Raw genomic sequence first — 20002 nt, 5'->3', positions numbered from 1 at the left:
CTGACAATGAAAATTTGCACTCCACTGTATTTATTTGTCTTATTTCTGTAAGCAGGTGTAAAGCGAAACTTTTTATTCAGCAGCAGAGATTGTTTGCAAAGTATGCTCGAATGCGTAGGCTTGAAAAACCTTCCTAAAAGCTGGTGTATCATTGGAAATTATTGCAAAACTTTTTGCTCACTTGTGGCCACAAAGTACGAAGACATACTTGCCAAATTCCCAAATCATTGTTCACTTAATATCGCAGAGCAGAGCCACGCCGCGAAGTACCCAATGTCTTGAATTGAAATCCGTTTCAAAGTCTATTGAGCCCACGTACTTTTGGTCCGTGCGCTGGGGCTTTCGGTAAATGGGGCATTCATAGAGTCGCGGATCCTTTCCGGCTGTTGTGTTTATGGCATAAATGTATGTCACTGGCATCTGTTCGTAGAGAACTTTTGGTTTTGACTCTATTAATTTGCCACTACGACGATCCAGAGATGCTCCTGGTGGTCAACAAGAATACAAGAGGAGAGAGTTAAACTCAGCACTGAAAGTCTTCTGTGTTTGCCAGAGAAGACGAGAAAGGAGGCGGAGGATTTTTTATTTATTATATGTCATGAGGCGCATGAAAGAGATTTTGTATATATTACACATTGAATATAGAATAACGCCTTCAGTCATAAAGAAATGCCGCAAAAGCCTTAGAGGCTCAACGAAGGACACCGCAATGTCTTTATTTTAATTTCAAATCCTCATTTCTCGCTTCGCCTTCGCAATTTTCCTCCACTGTGCACTTTGATTACAGCAGTTTAAGAATGAGGCCGAAAATTAGCATTGAGAAAATAATCCTCACCTTCGAGAAACAATCCATGTACGTAAACACCCTCAACTGGTGGCTCAGAGACGTCTTCCTTGTTGAATCGCGTTATTTGATTCTGGAGCACAACGGAGTCCAGAGCCCATCCTTTGTGCGCTCGAGTTACCTCCTGATGGAAATTGAAGAAAGAGATTATCATGACAGTCACAAAGAGGTGATTTCGTGGGTGGACTGCCATTGAGAAGTCTGCATACTGCGGAGACTCGTCAGTGAGAGGAAAATGAAGGAGGAGCAGGAGCAAACAATAACAGCAATCAGAAAAATCATTTTTCCCAACTTTGTTTATACAAATTGTGGTTTCAGGGTAAAACAATTCAATAAGGTTCGTTACACCATCTCAAGGGAGAAATGTGACGAAAGACATCCCATGTGCGCAATTGACTCCCTGCGAAAGCGTCGAAAGATACAGGTTTTACCTTGCTTCTCAATTTCAGTGTCTGACCTTTCTAAACTAAGTAAATTAATTAATACATAATATCATTTAGAACTGTTGCAATTTATGTTTCAATGCTGTTCATACTATTTAATTTAAGGAATATTTGTAATAATTATATTTATATTCATACCAGATGGGTATGAACCATTTGCAACCAACAAGGCTACCAATTATCCCTCAAATCCCCTGCTCTAATTAAAGATTCAGTATAAAGGGATAAGCATTTGGCTTTATAATTGTGAGTATAAATATATGAATAATCCTATTACTTTTCCAATTAACATTCTTACTTACAAAATCTTTCATTCTGACATTTCTTACCACATATAGTTACAATAATGATGCTGTAAGGCGTGCATTTTTCCTTCTGTTCTCCTTTTCATATTAAGTTGATCTGCTTAAGAAGAGTATGAGGATGATGACAAGAAATATTCTTGTTTTCGCTCTTAACTGTGTTTCTATCAATTGTACAATTCAATATCAAAGAGATTTAAGTTGATGATGTATGAAGGAACTCATAGATCCTTCAATACAGCAATCCTCTTATTCAACAGTGACCATCAAAAGGTACAGCAAAGGTATTGATACTTATCGCCATTCAACATGAGAAATTGCTTGTGAATTTCAGAATTTCAGCAGGAAAGCTTCCATTCATGGATTAAGTTCAAATGTCACAACTCAAAGTTATATATATACCTTTGTTGTCGTTATTTATATTTCTCATACTTTTTGAATGCGAATGGAAGAAGAAAAAATGTAAATATAACATTCAAACACTACATTATTTCGTCTAATATGTAAGCGTGAGTAAACTGTGAGTGTTGAAGCTGATAAGACTGATGGAGAATTAAGATATTCATTCTACCAATCCCCTCTTATTTCCGCCAAAGCCAAATTCATTCTCTTTATTTGATTTTTCGAGAGAGATTAATAATCGAAATTTCTGAGAACATTTCAAGAAATATCAGCAGCTTATTGGACTTTTTTCGAAATATCCGAAGAATATTGCGTAAGTCTGAACGTGGGCGAACTTAAACTGTTTAATTGTCTCAGTTCCACCCACTTTTGCTTAACCCTCCTTTAGCGAAATGATGTAATAAATTCCTAAAATTGGTAATTTCTAGTAAATTAGTATCATCTGCATGCTAATATTCAAATATTAAGTTAATTTCTGCACGTGGGTCATGGTAACTTCTGCAGAAACTTTGAAGGCGTCAAGAGAGCTTTCAAGGGGCGTCCAAGTGCTTTTGAGAATCAAAAATAGATTGAGTGGAAGAGAGAAAGCGGTGGAAGCTTCTGCGACTGTTAAAATTAGTTCAGAGAAAGACAAACATGTTGATGTTTTGATAAAATAATTGCTGGGGAAACCAAGGGACAGATTTCTCGAGGGAAGGTTTTTGCTGGAAAAGCAGAATGCCTTCGCAGCGGGGGGAGTTTCTCAGCGGCATGTGACAAGAATTCCAAGTCTCACCTGTCGCATTGCGGTGAGAAAGCCTTGTGGATTGAAGAATCCCGTCATCCAGAACACTTTGGGCCTGTCGCTGTTGCACCAGTGTCGAAATTGCGTGTTCCTTTCCAGCAGCTCCGTGTACCAAAATCCGAGAGTTGTGGACTCCCACGACACCTTGGGTGGGAGAAAGTGTGTCTCTAAGTAATGACGCTCATAATCTAATCACACGCACGTCTCACGCCTCACCTTCATCCACTTGTCCGGGATGCGTGCGTCATACATGGCATCCAATGATTCCCTGAGGTACTGACTCATCACGATAGTGCCATCGATGGCCAATTTCAGGTCGGTGAGGCTGGAACGCACGGTTTTAATTACACGCTGCATTCGATCGATTTCCTGGCGGAGGAAGATGTTCATGGGCAAGAGCACTCCCATCCGCTGGAGAGCCTCCTTCACCTCAAAGGCATTGTAGGCGGGCGGTAGTTTGCGCAACATATCATCCGCTAATTGATACACAATGTTCTCCCGCGACTCCCCGCCCTGGCTGCCACCCTCTTTGGGCTGCACGGAGAGAATTGTGTCCAATATCCCCTTGGCCGTGTTAATCTGATATGTGATATCGGCGTTTGGGTGTAAACCAAACACCTCTGGCGTGTCAGATGATGGTAGGGAGTTGATGTAATCCACATAACCCTGCAAATTGCGTGTCATTGGGACCTTGTAACCTTTGTAAAACTCAAAGCTGCTACTCAAGAGGGATTCGCAGAACCACACTTGGGTGAATGTGGTCAGGAGGCGTTTATCAAAGTCGTCCGTGACTCTGCCACCGTACTGAACCTCGCCCAGCATATAACACAGTGTTTGCCAAGACACTCCTTTCTTCGGATCCATTTCGTCCAAGTGATTCTGGATGAATTGTACGGAGGCGGCAAAATCCGCTTGATTAAACTCATATGGGACGTTCCACCCGAGCGGCCCGAACTTCCTACGCTCCTGCACCACAGTGTGGAGGAAGGCGATTGTGTACAGAAGCGGCGGCCACTGCGGTGCCGATGTGTAATCCAGGAAATCTTGAGTAAATGTCTGGTAACTCCTCTTCATGCTGGCCCTAATCCCCTGTGGGGGCTCATTTGTGAATTTAATGGCCATCTGGAGGAGACCAATGGGGAACTGCTCGTGAACCTCTGTTGTCACCCACAATCGGAAAGTCTCCTCAACGTGCTCCGTCTCCACCAGAATGTCGATTATTTCAGCACAAAAGGTAATTGATAGATGAGCGTTTTGCAGCAACACCCACCCACCTGACCCCATGCAGTCAGTTATCAGCTTGCGTGCATGAAACTCTTGGCCTTGACCCATCGAGACGGCTTTGAGGGCTGAAATAGAAGAGTTACAGGTATGTACGGTTCATTCATATAAGTTGTGTAAATAGAATTGTGTTGATTCCGCTGCATAGAATAAAGCTTGTTTGTTTGCTTGTTTATTTGCTTGTTTCAATGACAATGGCAAAATAGGAATATTCATTATTACACTATATATCATACTTACGACAGTTTTGTACTTACGAATGCTCTTTAATTTGGCCAAATTTGAGATCTGTGTTGATGGATCTGAGCCAATTGAGAGGATGCAAATAAGTGGAGTTCGTGGCTCAGACTCTTCCCAGGTCGCCTCCAAATCCAGAATCTGCATCTCTCCGTATTCCGGACCCAGTGACTCCTCGATGTACTTTCGCGCCTGAGAGATGGTACGATCAGGACTCCAGCTCCGAACCAGAAGCAATTTTCTGAACACATCCAGATTATTCTGATATCCACAAGGAATTTCCTCCATTTCCGGTTTCTCAGCCTCATACCAAACGCGCCACTCTTTCTCATTCGTCTCAATCTTCTTCAGCAAATCCGAGAACGTGCCCAGATGGCTTATCTCCACGAGATTCAACCATACCATATCCAGAATCCATCTGAATGGTTTCGGTGTAACAGCATTGAGGTCCAATGAAGCACCGCCTTTTACGAAGGACATAAATTCCTCGTGACTGATATTCCCCTTGTGATAGTCAATCTTTATGGCCAGCATGAGAGTGAAGAGCTGTTTATGCCTCTCATAGAGGGATCTGCTGGTGAATGCCCATACTTCGTATGTCAAGTATTTGAGAATGATGTTAATTCTCTCCTCTGTAATACTGCTCTTCACAGATTTTGTAATTGAGTTGTCGAATATTACGAGAAATTGTTTAAGAGAATTCTGGTACATGATGTTAACATTACTCATCTCCACAATGAGGAAATACAAGATAGAGCCTCGACTGGCCACAGCACGAAATTCCTCTCGCGCCACCATAATTTTCTTCTCTGTTACCTCAGATATTTTCAGCTTTTGATTCACTTCCTCGGCTGTGGTTTTAGTTTCCTGTAGCACTTGAATCAAGGCTTCATCATCCACAAGAGAGCCTTCTGATGAGGTCAATCTCGAGAGCAAATTTGCCTCCAATTCCTTCATGCTCCGTTGGTTCTTCATGACGCTCTCAAATAAATTCACCCTTTCCGCCTCCAAGTCTGACTTCTCCATCAGAATCACCCTGCCCAGGAGCTGATCCTCCAAGCCTCGCATTGTCACTGTGAAATCAATAATTGATGTCTTGGCGCTAATCTCAGGACTGAAAGCAGGATTGGGAAGCTTTGTGGTGATGTATAACATAAATCCCGGCATAACGTCGCACTCCTTATCGCCAACTAGCACTTTCTCAATGGTTCCGGACTTTATAAAATTCTTCTCCAGCACGTTGTCAATCACCGGATCCAACTCCACCCCAACGTCCTCAATTAAGAGTGGTCGACCGAGAGACAAACTGTCCTCAAGGTGGGTTCTGAAATACTTGTGATTGAGTGATGTTATCTGCAATTCATTACAGTCCTCTTTGCTCTTAATCCATAATTTTCCCTGGTTCTGAGGGTCACAAAGCAATGGATAGCTGCTAGACTTTGTAACAATCAAGGCATTTTGCACAGAGAGCTCATCATTGGGCAGGCCTTGCAAGGTCCATTCGGAAACAGTCGATGATTCCACCAACATGTTAATGATGTTGAGATTGTGAGTGTAGGGAATATTGCGAGTTTTGAGAATTCCCATCCAAGTCTTCAGCAAGTTTGCCCTAAACTCCTGATTGTAAGGACCACAGTATGATAGAAATCCTGTGGCCAGAAGCACATCTCCCACAAGTTTACCCAGTTGAATTTTAAATTCTTTGCTCTGTTGTGTCCAGCGGTGCTTTTCTCCGCCCAAACCATTAATAAGAGCTGTGGCAGCGGTCATTTTTCTTAAGCACACGTTTGCAGCATCCGTGAGTCTCTGTTTCTCAGCTACGGCTGAATCGTACTGTTCCTTCACTTCCTGTAGAGCAGCCTCTCGTTCGGCGAGTTGATTTTCCGCTGCCGCCAAGTCATCCATTGCAATTTTCAAACGAGCTTCTTGGAGGGTGAGATTAGCCTTCAAAGGAAGGACTTCCTTATTTACACCATGGAAAAATGCCATAGCCTTTGTCCAGGACAATAATCCTGCCACATCACCACATACTCTTCTCGCTGTGTCCATATTGTAGTCATCCATGCGAAAATAGGGTTGAAGAAAGTCAATCATCTCATCATTAATGGTGTCTTTTGGATAATTCTGAAGTTGCAGCAGGAAAGTCGTACTGGCCATCATCTTCAGCGATTCCTGCCAGGATGGTTTTGGACAAGGAGCAGCAGTGTCTGCAATCATCTGATGCACCTTCCTCTGGAAGAGTATGAGCACACAGTCCATGATTCTCATGATCAGATGAGGAGGTCGACCAAGTTTTCGCACGGTGGCGATATGGGCAGGTTTGATGGTATTAAGAGCAGCCTCTGCCTCTTCTAGGGCCGGTTTTGCGGCTTCCAATTTCTCCTCGGCCAAACCCTTCTCTATAGCTATATTGGCTACCAATGCTTCGGCCTTCTCCTTCACTGTTTGCACCTGATTCTTCACGATTTCTGCTTGCATGGCCCTCTCAGTCACCTCGAGGAGCACTCTTTCTGCCTTCTGAGATGCCTCGGCAAGCTCCTTCTCCATCACAGCCAAGTCTTTCTTGAGAATCTCTACTGAAGCACTCGCCTCGGCCAGTTTCTCCAAGCCAGTATCCATCTTCTCCACGCCATCGCCCAACTCCTTCTGCTTCTGCTGGTAAATATTCTTGTATCCAGCAATGAAATTTAGGTATGACTTGGGTGTGACGTGAGTAGCTCGCCGAAAGCGTTGGAAGTAATCCACGGATGTCTCTGACACGACATCCTGAATAGTTCCCAAGGCATTTACCAGTTCCGACTTCACTTCCTTCGTACACTCAATCTCGAAGTCCGAGAGGAAGTGCTTGGCCACTGCCACAAGAGCATCTTTCGGCCACGGCTGGAACCAATCGATAGTGCATCCAGACACGAGGGCCGGGAAGCGCAGAACCCGGTGACGGAAGGTCTCTCCTACGGGTGAGAAGCAAAACACCACGTGGAGATTGTGGCATGTCCTCTGTAGGAAGTATTCCATGACAGTCTCTGCCGTGGCTGTTTTCTTCTGATTTTCCCTCTTCATGATTGGTGTGAGCTCAGAGACAATCTCTGATTGTTCATCTCGGTTGAAAAGGTTGGATATAACACCCGATGAGAGGATATTGTTCAGATACTCCAAGAAACCTTCCTCTTTGATGTCAAGATCCGAGAACAGGAAGGTCGTCCCCTTGCCCTGAACACCACATGCGCGATACAACAGCTTCAGATCCTCAAGAAAATTGGCCACATTGTAGGATCGCGTCATGTTGATTTGGAATATTTTGTAGCCTGCGATAAATGATGCCAATTTCGTGAGTGATTGCTTTCCAGATCCGCCAACGCCCACCAGCATCACATTCCCTCGCGGATGGCGGATGATGCGGGATATTTTCACCAAGTGAAGCATGGCATCAGGGAAGAAGACCAAATCCATGCCAGTGCCGCGCACCATCTCATTGAATTGTGATAGGAACATAATAAGACGCTCCCGGAGAATGTCATACTGCGACACTGGCTCATACACTTTGGGCAGCTCCATATCGGTGTCCTCACCCTCCTCACCAGTTGGTTCTGGTGCGTCACGCATAAAATCAACAAACACAGGATTCGGCTTTGCCATTTCCACGTAGTCCTCCCCGAGCTCCGAGCACACCAGCGACAGAATCTCTGTGCTGAACCACTCCTTGTCGCTGGCCACGGTGAATCTATCTGAGAAGACCCTCGTGCATTCGTGCTTCCACAGTGACACCATGACGCTCTCGGACGTGATTACGGTGGAGAGGGTGCCAATCATGCCTTGCCATATGCGTGAGAGATCCCTCAGGCTGAAAACATAGTGAAATTTGGCCGGTGTCGGCAGTAATTTATTGCGCGTGTGTTGCCATAAAAGTCGAGTGAGTGGGATTAGGCGCCTCACCAGATTTCTCACTTCTGGCTGAAATCCCCTCTTCGTGTTGTAGTGACCCTCACCCACTACGCGGAATATCTTGTCAATGGACGCATCATCGGGTATGTTGCAATTGAATACAGCAAATTGCCTCTTTAGACGCGATGGTATATCATTTCTACCGCCACCGGGCAGACCCATTGCCGCCACAAATTGGACGTCCACAACATTGGTGAAGTCGCCAGGCTTCTCGAGGCTGTAAAATCCTTTCATGTCCATGGTTTGTCTCACAATCTCATTGGTAATCTGATCACCCCACTCATTAATTTGTGGCAAATTGATGTCATCAATGAAGACAATGAGTTTCCTCCCACCTGGAGGACCGAAGGTATTGCCGAGGCGCTTTTCCACGTAACTCTCGATGGTCTTCTGGAATTGATATGGACTCGTGGCGGAGGAGAAATTGAATGAGCGCCCCATAAAAGATTCAGGATTGGTTTTCTTCATAAAATTCTTCATCATGACCGTCTTGGCCGTACCTTGCTCCCCAATTAGCAATACCGCCTTTTCCTGGTTGGCTATTGTGCTGATGAGGTAATCTATGCGCACATTATCCGCTATTGGTACGAGAATGCTTAAATAGTCTGGAGTGGAGAACTCAGGATATACGTAATTTGTCACCAATGTGCTCCAATTTTGCCACGCTCCCGTGGCGGTCACGAAGAAGTCGAATATCGTGGCATTCGGATTTCTATCATCCGTGGGGAAATCCATTGTGGTGAATCGTGACTTGACGAACTCGTCCATTTTTCTCTGATCAACAGTGTTGAGGAAGGCCCCCATTCCCCAAGTCATAGCAAATATGTATAGACGATGGAGGTGTTCAGGAGTACAGACTTCATCCTTCACTTCTTGCTTCTGCTCCTCTGGATTTTCCTCCTCCAAACTCTCAGTCGTAGACATTGCCACATTGTTCTCCTCCTCCTTGTGGACAGGCACGAGACCTTCCAAGATATTGAGCATCTGGCTGACAATATTGCATTGCAGAACCTCCATCATGAGAATGAGATTCTGTGAGCCCCAAGAGTAGAGAGCGGCGAAGGAGAGGTCAAACAATTCCTGGAAAACTGCCTTCTCTCTGGGACTCCTTGTCAACAGCCATGCCTGAAGGACTGGAGAAGAGGAGAGTTAATAAATTATATCTGGATTTTTGCGCACAATCATCTATACTCACTTGGCATCCAATCCAGTCCTGAGGAACTCATATACACCATACCATTACGCGACACCGTCGCTGGAGAGGCATTGTCAATATTGTGAGGCTCAAAGATAATCTTACAAGTGGAAGCCATGGCCAATCTATCTCCATTTGCCAGTGTAAGGGTTTTGTTGTCATCCAGCACGGAATTCAAATTCTCAATCCAAATACTGTCCACAGGGCCATCAAGCACCAACCACACGTGGTCGCTCTTCTTCATCTTGAGCGTCTTCCTCCAGAGAGCAGAGAAAATACCATCCGTCCAGTCATTTGTGGCCACATCCAGGCGCCCGAACATTTGTGCTGCAGTGATTGCTTTAGGATTCATTCGCATCTCACGATGTGAATCACCCAATTGGGATAGAGCTTTCATCAAAGTTTGAATACACGATGTCTTGCCCGCTCCAGCGGGACCAAGTGTCATAATGCCGTGACGTACTTTCTGCGTCTCATATAGTTGAATAAGTTTTAGCACCCACGGTGGATGGAAAATCAATCCTGCCTCCTCCACCTGCGTCTGAATTGCAGACTCCAAGTCCGGGTAAGTTGTTTTCTCGAGGGCCTGATTAGGGAATAAATCGGCAACGAGGGAGATAAATAGCGGCTCATCTTCGTCTATTAATTTCGACAAATTCATGTCTCGCAGCACTCTCATCACTATGGTGCTCTCGCTGTCTTTGCTGTTCTGTCGCTTGGCAGCTCCCAGGGTTCTCAGCACAGACAAAATATTCCTCAGACCGAAGTCATAATGCACTTGCTTGGTCAACTGCTCTTCACACAATTTGTAGAGAGTGTAAAACTTTCTGGCCAGCGTGATATTCTCCAAGAAGCCACATGATGCGAGTTTCACCCTGATAATGATCTGTCGATCAGGGACCATCATTGCTACAGTTCTGAACTGAATCTTCAAGTTCTCGGGCAACTCCTTTCTTCCCGCATATCCTGGATTCATAGTGATAAATATCCCAAATTCGGGATTCATATCAATCAAGTCACCGTCTGTGAAGACAAAGTTTTTGCGCTTCTCTTTGCGGGCCGTCAGCACCACTGCAACTTGTTGCGCCGCCACCGACAATACAGGTAATTCAATTCGATTGAATTCGTCAAAACATCCCCATGTTCCAGACTGTGCTAAACCCTTATATATTCTTCCAAGGCCTCGATAGTCCATTTGGTCTGAGCAATTGAAAACCACTACGTACTTTGCCAGAGTTTTTCCCATGTCCTTCACGGTTTCCGTCTTGCCTGTACCGGCAGGACCACAGGGGCTGCCCCCCATGCTCAGAGTTAATGCTTGAGCAAGGGTAATGTAACAGCGATCAGTTAGCGGCGTGATGACTAATCTCTCAGTGCATCCCAAATATTCATTCTGGTAATTGAATGTCACATCCGTAATTGATATCCACGTCTTGTCTAGATCCTCCTTGAAGTAAAACCTCGATTGCTTGAGCCACTCAAAGTCATTGGCTGATCTCACATTGATCCTGCAGAGTATATCGAAAATATCTCTCTGATGGACATGAATAGTAATGAGAGTTTCGAATTTTATCCTCTCAATTCTCGTGAGATCCCTTGTCGTCTGATCAATGAGTGTATTGAGGAGTTCAAGGAACTTATTGTTGGTCTCTGACATGACTTTCTTCTCATGTCGTGCCTGCATGAGAGCCAGCTCGGCATCACGGGTCCATATCATTTGAATGCCCAGGATACCGACCTGGGCCGGCATTTTCTCCAGGAAGGGAAGGAACTGGAAATTGGGATCGTTGATGTTCGTGTGAGCTTGTCTGATGATTGAGTGAAGGGATTGCTGAGAGGAGACAAGAAGGGATGTCAGCCATGTTTCCACTGATCCTTCTGCTCTTATTGCCCGATCCAACTGAATGGTCTCGCCTTCAGAGGATACAATAGCCATCATCTTGTTATACTCGATATCGTGGAACTTTACGTAACGAGTATTGTCAAAGATGGATAGCAAGTGGTTCTGAATAGTGTGTGAATCTGATGCTTGACCGAGGATCTCCAAGAGAGCCGGGTCGGAAACGAAGAAAAATCGTGGGAACATCATTCTCTTGCGCTCAAGATAGCCGCTAAGAGACTTTTGACAAAGCTCCAGTTGCTCCTGTAAGTGTGGCAGGAGCTGTTTAAGGAGATCATCTCCGACACAGCAAGCTACAACTCCGGGAGTTTCATGAGCTCTCTGCATAATCTTTTGCCAGGATTTGTCAATCTTGGAGAACCTCTTCGCCTCCTTCGGCAACTGCTTCGCAATGTCACCTCCCACGAAGACCGCCTCCAAGTACACCCACATGTTCTGCACAAGGAGCCATCGCTCCAGGATGTCATTAGAATTGGATAGATCGAAAACCCACTGTTGAATTTGCTTTCTGAATGGAGCATTGTATCTGTTGGACATGAGAGATCCCAGAACCATCAAACTATCCTCTAGTTGACCAATCGTTTCTGCTGTAGTATCTCCTCTGAGTAATAATTCTCCACGATTGTTGAACGTCATAAATTGCAGTTCATGCACTGACCATTCATTGGTAACCTGTTTCAGCTTTGCTTCTATATCCTTCTCCTTCATGGCTGAAATACAGATGTCCTCAATGTCCTCCTTGTACTTTAGCAAAGGAGCTTCTAAGATGTTTTTCAGCGAAAATCCTTCACTATCAAACTCAAAGGTATACTTGGTCACTTCCATAATCCTCTGCCAATGCCTAGGTTTCATCGCCTTGTTGGCCATCAACTCCAGTAAGGGACACATGTCGTTGAAGTCATCAATGGTCCGCTTGAGTGCATGGAAGGCTGGCCACTCCTTGAGACCTTTCGGTAACTTTCTGCATCGATTTTGGAACTCCATCAATTCATTGTTAATCTCCTCAATATCCACCTCACCCCATGGAATGTCATAGTAGCTGCTCACACGATCGATAACATCATTGTAGAGTTTGTATAGCTTCTGTAATAGATTGAGCTCCTTGCGGATCTGTCCCAGTTCAGGATAGTCAGTTTGGGGCAGACCAAACAATTCCTCACCACTCTGATACGTCTGAAGACGACGCCACATTCCATCGAATCGATTTTGGAAGAGTATCAATTTGTCACTAGCTTCTCTAGGCGTCAGTCCTGGTTGCATTGGACCGGCAGTTCTATATTCATTCACATACTCAATTTTATCTTGACGGAATTTGTCCAGGTTATTCCTCAGGTCAGACTCAAAGCTAGGCTGCATGTCTAATAGTTTCACCTGAGCTTGCAAAGCTAAGCCTTGGAGATTTTGCCACGTGTACCGAAGGTTGTCCACTTGATCGTAATGTTCTCTATCCACTTGCACTTCATACTTGGTTAAAACGTTGAAAGCCTCCTCAATGGGATCAATCCTAAGTTCCATATCCACTTCCTGTTCACGAATCTTGGCCAGTGTATCCATGATCATTCTCACATCGTCGAGATCCCGAATTTGCCGATCTAGCTTTCTCTCCATCTCATGCATCACTGCATACACGTAATCCATCTCCCTCTTGTACTTCTTCTTCATCGCTTGACCAATCTTGTGAGTGCACGATTTAATTTCAATGGCCAGGCCATACTTCAATTTCTCTGTTGAGATCGCAATACTCTGACCAAAGTATTCCATGTCAGGTTCTATAAGTAGATTGGCATCCAAGTCCGCAAGACAGCGAAGAGACGACTCAAACTCATGAAGCCCATACTCCATCAGTTGTCGAGCAGTCCTGTCATTTTTCCACAGGAAATGGTAAGGTTTCCATCTCTTGATGAAACCTTGAATATCTTGCTTCACATTTCTCGTACATGTTGAGAGTAAGGAAAGAGTCTTCACAACTTCCTTGTTATCCATGATGTAACTATAGAAGCTCTTAGTCATGTGAGGCATCTGCGGCTTTTCTTCCGATACCAGACGATACACTTTACGCCTCCTTGTCTTGCTATCCTCCCGAAGATTTCGACTTTGCCTTTTCTCAGACAGTGAGTAACCTCCAGTCGCATCTTTCCCACTTGACCATTGAGCCACACCCTTGGCCACTCCGGTGATGTTCTTCCCCGCTTGGACAAGTGATTCCTGCAATTCGTCGAGGGTGGGCCTTATGGACACATTTGGGATCATGAGAGTAGCGTTCATCAAGAACACTGGCTTCCTGGAACCCTCGCCATCGATTTCGGACACGAAACGCCGTCTTAACATGTCTAGGGACGATCTAGTAACCCTTATAAGGACGTCAATTACTTTCCGGCTGTAGTAGCGACGCATTTCCGCCACGGCATTATGCACCATGTCCTGCATTCCTTTCGACAATCCACCATTCTGTGAGGATAGGAGCGACAGAGGATTCTCGAAACACGACCACAGGATACTCCAATCCTGTTGCTGGTTTTGAGAACTGTCAGCTTCGTCATCTTTGTTACTGGACGGAGTGCTCTTGGTCTCATCATCGGCCATTAAGTCGTTCTCTGCGCCCACCATCTCCTTGAATTGCTGTGAAGCCTTCTGCACCAACTCCAGCACCTCCTCCACAGCCTCCGCCACCATTTGACTCTTTCGATTTAACTCAATGGCTGCCTGTCGACAAGCCTCCTCATTGTTCTCTAGGAATTCCTCAATTGTCCACATTTCATCGTCTGAAAAGGGTGAAAACGCATTGGCATCTTTACGGCCTTTTTATCGCTCATGACTCTCACCTGTAGGCAGCGTCTGCAGAGTAACGTCCTGCATTGACATGAGGACGTGGAGAATACGGTTGGCATAAATATCATGAACTCGAGCCACGAGGATATCAAAAGTTGTTATTGCCACTTTGCAGTTCTCGTAAAACTCCACCCACTTTGGGTCGGTCCACTGAAAAATTATATGTTACATAATTTCATTGCGGGTCATAATTTTTGCAAAAGGTGGCAAAAATATCTTACATTAATTGACTGTAATCCAGGACGAAGCATTGATGTAAGACGCACAAGTTGAGGGAGAAAAAGTGGCCTCACCTCGAGTTTCACCTTCTTAACAGCAGATAGGAACATTTTGATAAGACTCTAAATAAAAAATAATGTAATTAACACCTGATGAGACTTCATGTTACACATAGTATATGTATCTCGCTCGAAATGCTATCATTCAGAAATGTACATGCGTATTATAGTTATGAAATTGAAATTCGGGAAATTTTCCGTAATTGGAAAAGTTTCACGGATTAAATAATGTTGCATTAATTCAGATTAAACGTAATTGGTTTTACAGTTTTGAATTAAAACAATGCAATATAAGGAAATTAATTGAATCGCGGAAATATCGTTACAATGCGTATATTTTTGTGCCACTGCACATGAAAATCGAAGAATAATCGCAAAAGTAATGTGACAAATCAAAAAAAAATATCCTCCTTTTTACCACTCAAAACTTTAAGTACATTTGTGATTGGCATTCGAAGATTAAGTGTACACTTTGCCTCACATTTAGTGAATCTTGTATGGTGCTGAAGTGATTTTGCTTGGCAAGAAGCGTCGCTGCCACTATTGGCAATTCAATGTTCATCTTAGCCAAACACTTGGCCTCTCTAATAAGCAGTGGAATCGTTGAGTGCAGATTGACAAAGAGTCTGTCGTGTTGTAGAGCCAGCACGGGTTGAATGAGACAAGCATCCGCCACTGTAACGTCCTGGTTGAGCCAGATGGACACAATCTCCTGCTCATACTCCGACAGGATGATCTTGACGGAGTTGTAGCGATTCTCCAGATCTTTGGTCGCGGGCAGACTCTGGAGAATGGGATGAGCCGACACACTCGACACCAGTTCGGCCAAATGGCACTCCAGAGAGCGACACCACTTGATCCGTCCGGCGATGGGTGGCACATTCCGAGGCAGAGGCGGATCATCGCGCTGCTTGCGGAACAACTTGAGTATCCTTTCCACCTCCTTTTCGCAGTACTTGAGAATTCTCTGGTATTTTTCTTCCATTTGCGTGAGAGGAATTTTCTCGCTCACCTTCTCGAAGCGTATAAGAAATCGAATGCCTTGTGGAGTTTCCCACACGGTGTCAAAATTGTACTCAATCATCGATGCAATGGACTCCTTGAGTGTGTTGGTTCTGGAGAGAAAATTCTGAAAGTCAACGTTGAAGTCTGCATTGCGGTGATCCAGGTAATCATATTTCTTGAACACCACTTCTTTCTTCGCTTCTCCAAAATTGTTCATCGCTTCGTCGAGTGCCTCCCCCAGCAGAAGACCCTCCAAACGTCTCTCAAAGAGGTGATTGTAGTCGTCAATTAAATTGAACATAGATATTATCTTCTGCAGCCTCTCACAAAAGGTGTCGAATTTCCCAAAGACAAAGTTCTCTGAGAAGCCAAACGGTGTCTGGTTGGGGAGAAATGGCTGGGCTCGAACTGCATAGTATGTCTCTCGGTAAATGTGATTCAACTTGATGCAATTAGTAAGCTTAGTTCTGATTAGATTTCTATCCTGTGACCAGATGGTCTCCTTCCCACGACATGTGATGTAGGATTTGCACGTCTCAATCATCTGATTCGTAATCTTCACCATCAGAGCCGAAGTGCGCTCTGAGGTGTTGTAGAATTGTGATACACTGTAGATAAGTCTCACGGTCTGGAGGAGACTAAGAATGGATTCCTTCATGTTGACCGGATCATCAAGATAGAGAGCATGACAGCACTGCTCCATTGATTGGATAAATTTAGAATTGTCCCTCGCCTCGTTGTAGCAAAACGTTATTTTCCGATCAGTCTCCTTCCACATTTTCATCACTTTCGATCCAGAGAGTCCCAGCGTGGTGAGTGTGTACTGAACTTCCTTCTCCTGACGTCAGAAAAAAACATATTTCTCATTATAGTCACAAGATATTATGTGTGAATAAAACATGACGAGAGAAAAAAGGGTCGAACATGCACAGATACTTCACCTGTAAATGCGATAAGAGCTGGGAAAATTGCGCTCCTCGACATTTCCAATACTCCAGCTCATCCTGAGGGCCACTTGAATCATTTTCACGCCTGAGTTGTTCACTTTCCATCAGTATATTGACATTAATTCCTTTCATCCATGCCTTGACACGCTCTTCAGCATTTTGGCAAAATTCCTGATTTGTCGCCAATTCCTTCACCTGTACCGAGTAAAAGTCGTGTTGGATGAGATTCCCAAGATGTTCTCACAAATTGGACACATCTAATATTAATAGATACTCCCAGAGCTTAGAATATTTTCCATCTTAGGGGCTGCTCACTAAGGCTTACACAATTCAAAAACATATTTTTAGAAGTCTCTAATCATCTCGATGTGAATTGAAGATGGGCAATAAGTCGTGGTATCACATGGACTCATCTATTATCCAGAATTACGTGGGAATAGGATAATGAGGGAACATCTTGTCTAATTTATAAACACACAGCGTCATGACTCAGGTCGAACGTCATGAGCACATGATTTAGTGAGATACCACCCCTGCAGCCACCCTTTGAGACCCCCATTACCTCGTTCACAGTTGATTGGACTGAAAAATGATGGATATTATCCTCGAAGACGTTGACGTAGTTGCAAACTTTCTCACACACCCGGAGAGCACTGCAAAATGATCTCAGGCCGGGCAGCAATTGTCCCTTGATGAGCAACTGATTTATTTCCTCATCATCCTCAGTGGGGAAGCCCAGCGCCTGCATGAAGATGTACTCCACAATTCTCTCCACCGACGCCACCAATCCCACACGACGTGAATCAATTACGCCACAGTATCTGAAATTCAATATTTATGGGTATTCATTAGGGCAATCACAAAGGATGAACCTTCGAGAAGTGTTGCGGCGATATTATTCTTCCAAAAATGCCACGTAATCCTAGCAAATAAACTCACAAATCCTTGTGAAAGCCCTCTTCGGGCAACTGCTTAGAGTTATTTATGCGAAACATATAGATGCAGACACCAGAGAAGGCACAATTCCATCCGTCTGTCAGAAATAGTTTGTATCTCATGGTTGGTCCACTCGATGTTGTACCTTTTAGGATTATTATACAAGAAGGAATTTTGTACTGAACGAATAAATGTGGCACGGGAAAATTTTGGCAGAAGAAAATTTGAAACTTTTATACCTTGAGGCGTTTTGGAAATGTTTGACATTCCCGCCCTCGATGGTCCAGGCTTCGGGACATCCGAACTGGGCTGTGGCTCTGGTTCATCCACCTCCTGGTAGAACCACATTAATTTATTCCTCATGTTCGGCAGGAAGAGTTGATTAATCTCATCCAGCTGAAGATGTCACGTGTGAAGAAAAAATCAGAAATTATTTAATTTACAGATTTTCTTTCACCGCCTCTCACCATATCGCCCTCGAAGATGTGATCCATAATTTGATGTCTGGGCAATCCGGTTCCGTCCATTAGCAACTGTGATGGTGGTGCCAAATTGTGGATAGAAAAGGAGAAATAGTTCCAGACTTGCTGAACAGAATTAAGTGAATTTCCGAGAATTGTCCTCATGGCCAAATAGAAGGATTTCCCATCAAACGAAAAGGATTTATCACCACATCAAATGCTAAAGGTTTCTATTTAATTAGGCATTTTCTCCGTAAAAGTTTCGTCTCCACACGAGTGGAACGTTTGGAGACTGAAAGCTCTTTGTCTCAACTTTATTAACGAGGTGCGATGAAAAACTGGTAGACTCGAGTTCAAAATACAAATAAAGGATTTTATTCAACAGATCCCATTTAAAAAGTCAATGAGGAAAAACTCAGTATTGATTGCTCAATAGAAGCGCTCAAAACCCTTCATAATAATTAATGAATTAATTACACGCTAAACTGTATCGATTGAGAGCAATTTGCGAATTTTGTATAATTTACTCGGCGAATTTTCATTCGACTCTTCTGCCTCAATTGAAACTCACTCATGCAATTCCTCCTTTCAAATGATTACTTTTCAACTCCCAGAGCAGTACAATTTTTTTTTCTTCATTCCTTTCGCGTGGAAAAATGTGCCAAATCGCTCTGTTACAATGTTCATCCTCTCAAAGGCTTTGCACAGACAATTCATATAGAAATGTTGAATAAAATGGGACACTGTGATGGGACTTTGTTTTACCTGAAAGGTGAACTCCAAGCGGGGGTCCATCTCCCCGCGCCGCGCCTTTCGCTCGCATTCTTCCCGTCGCCTCTGCGAGTCCGGATCCATGGCGGGATTTTAATTTTCAAAAATAGCCAATTGATTTTAGATACGGTGGATTTTCAACACATTCAGGTTTGGGAGTGGAAAAAGAGAGCAAAAATCAAAACATTTATATTCATTCACTCAAAAACTCTCGCATGAGCTGAAAATGTCAAATTGATGGCAAACTCCACAGTGAAAAAAATTGTCAGTTCTTTTTTCAAATTATTGTGCTGTGGGTGGAAAAAGTGTGTTGAAAAATGCGTAATATTCTCTCCTCCTCAGAAATCTGTGTCTCGTATATGCATATATATATATTTATATATATATCAAAATGTGTGTTCTCTGTAATCAGCTCCGTTTGTTGCTAAGAAAATGAGATTCGTGTCAAAAAATATATTTCTTTTCTCAGTATAGTTTTGAGGTGACTTTTTTTTGGGTGTTGTATCATTTGGAAAATTAGGCATGTGATGTGTTTGTCTGAAAATGAAAAGTATAATATTTTTACAATATTAATAATAATCTGTGTTGATATTTATTGCTTCGACATATGAAATGAAAATATATACATATATATATTATGGAGTTAGTGTGAGGGAATATAATCATAAGAACAAATATTTTCGCAATATTGTGCTTGAGTTTATTTTTAGCCCATGGAATTTTATTGGTATTGATTTGCCGAATTCATTGATCAAACAAACTCTTTCGCCAACATACGACCATTTTTCATCTTGCATAACATTTTCTCTACCACTTAACTTAAGACCAAATTGTGTGGACAAAATTGTCAAATTAGGCACCAAATTGAAGGGCAAAGTATTATTATCAAATTTGTAACCTGGAGCAAATCACCCTGAGGAATGTCCTCCTCCTCTCCGGAGTCCGAATCATGAGCACGTAGGTCGTGCACAAACATCTTGCTCTACCTATTTTGTGGTTATCCTATCAATTATGTGCTAATTAAAGGCCTGTGGCAGACAACCTAAATGCTATTTTCACTATTATTTCACTAAATTTAACAATTTTCCTACAATATTTGCTCGCAAATCTCTTCTCTGTGAGTCTTTTCTCCTCAAAACTTTTCCTCCGACTAGTGAAAAATTCAAGATTTTGTTGATATCGATCAAACACATCTCCAATAGCAGCCAACATTTGTGAAAATATCCTTTAATCATGAAACAAAAGTCACCTGTTGTCCCGAAATTCAACAGTTATCCATCAACAAGTTGTGCCGGAGTTGCCATAGTTTTGGCCTTTATATAATTTTACCCGAGAGAAGCAACAAATGTGAATGTAATATTCGATGTTTTCGTGCTTAGGCTTCATTCATGTAACTTCCTTCCGAGCCATATGGCACAAAATCATTGAGGAATATTCATTCACCA

General features: G+C 43.4%; 1 protein-coding gene across 1 annotated transcript; it reads right to left on the bottom strand.

The window, feature by feature from the left end:
* Nucleotides 1–24: 24 nt before the first annotated feature.
* On the bottom strand, nt 25–18641 carry LOC132263792 (dynein axonemal heavy chain 5). Its single transcript, XM_059763775.1, has 15 exons — nt 18552–18641; nt 17793–17858; nt 17565–17721; nt 17329–17470; nt 16952–17210; nt 16384–16584; nt 14919–16280; nt 14381–14500; nt 14153–14309; nt 9431–14092; nt 4314–9368; nt 2992–4124; nt 2767–2919; nt 836–968; nt 25–485 (listed from the first exon to the last, which is right to left on the bottom strand). The coding sequence occupies exons 1-15, from the start codon at nt 18639–18641 to the stop codon at nt 232–234; spliced, it is 13944 nt and encodes a 4647-aa protein (XP_059619758.1). The 3' UTR covers nt 25–231.
* Nucleotides 18642–20002: the final 1361 nt, after the last annotated feature.

This window comes from Phlebotomus argentipes, unplaced genomic scaffold, assembly GCF_947086385.1.
Source record: "Phlebotomus argentipes unplaced genomic scaffold, Phlebotomus argentipes genome assembly contig_39, whole genome shotgun sequence".
Lineage (NCBI taxonomy): Eukaryota > Metazoa > Arthropoda > Insecta > Diptera > Psychodidae > Phlebotomus > Phlebotomus argentipes.
Note: the sequence above shows the minus strand (reverse complement) of the source record. Positions and strands in the feature narration are given on the sequence as shown.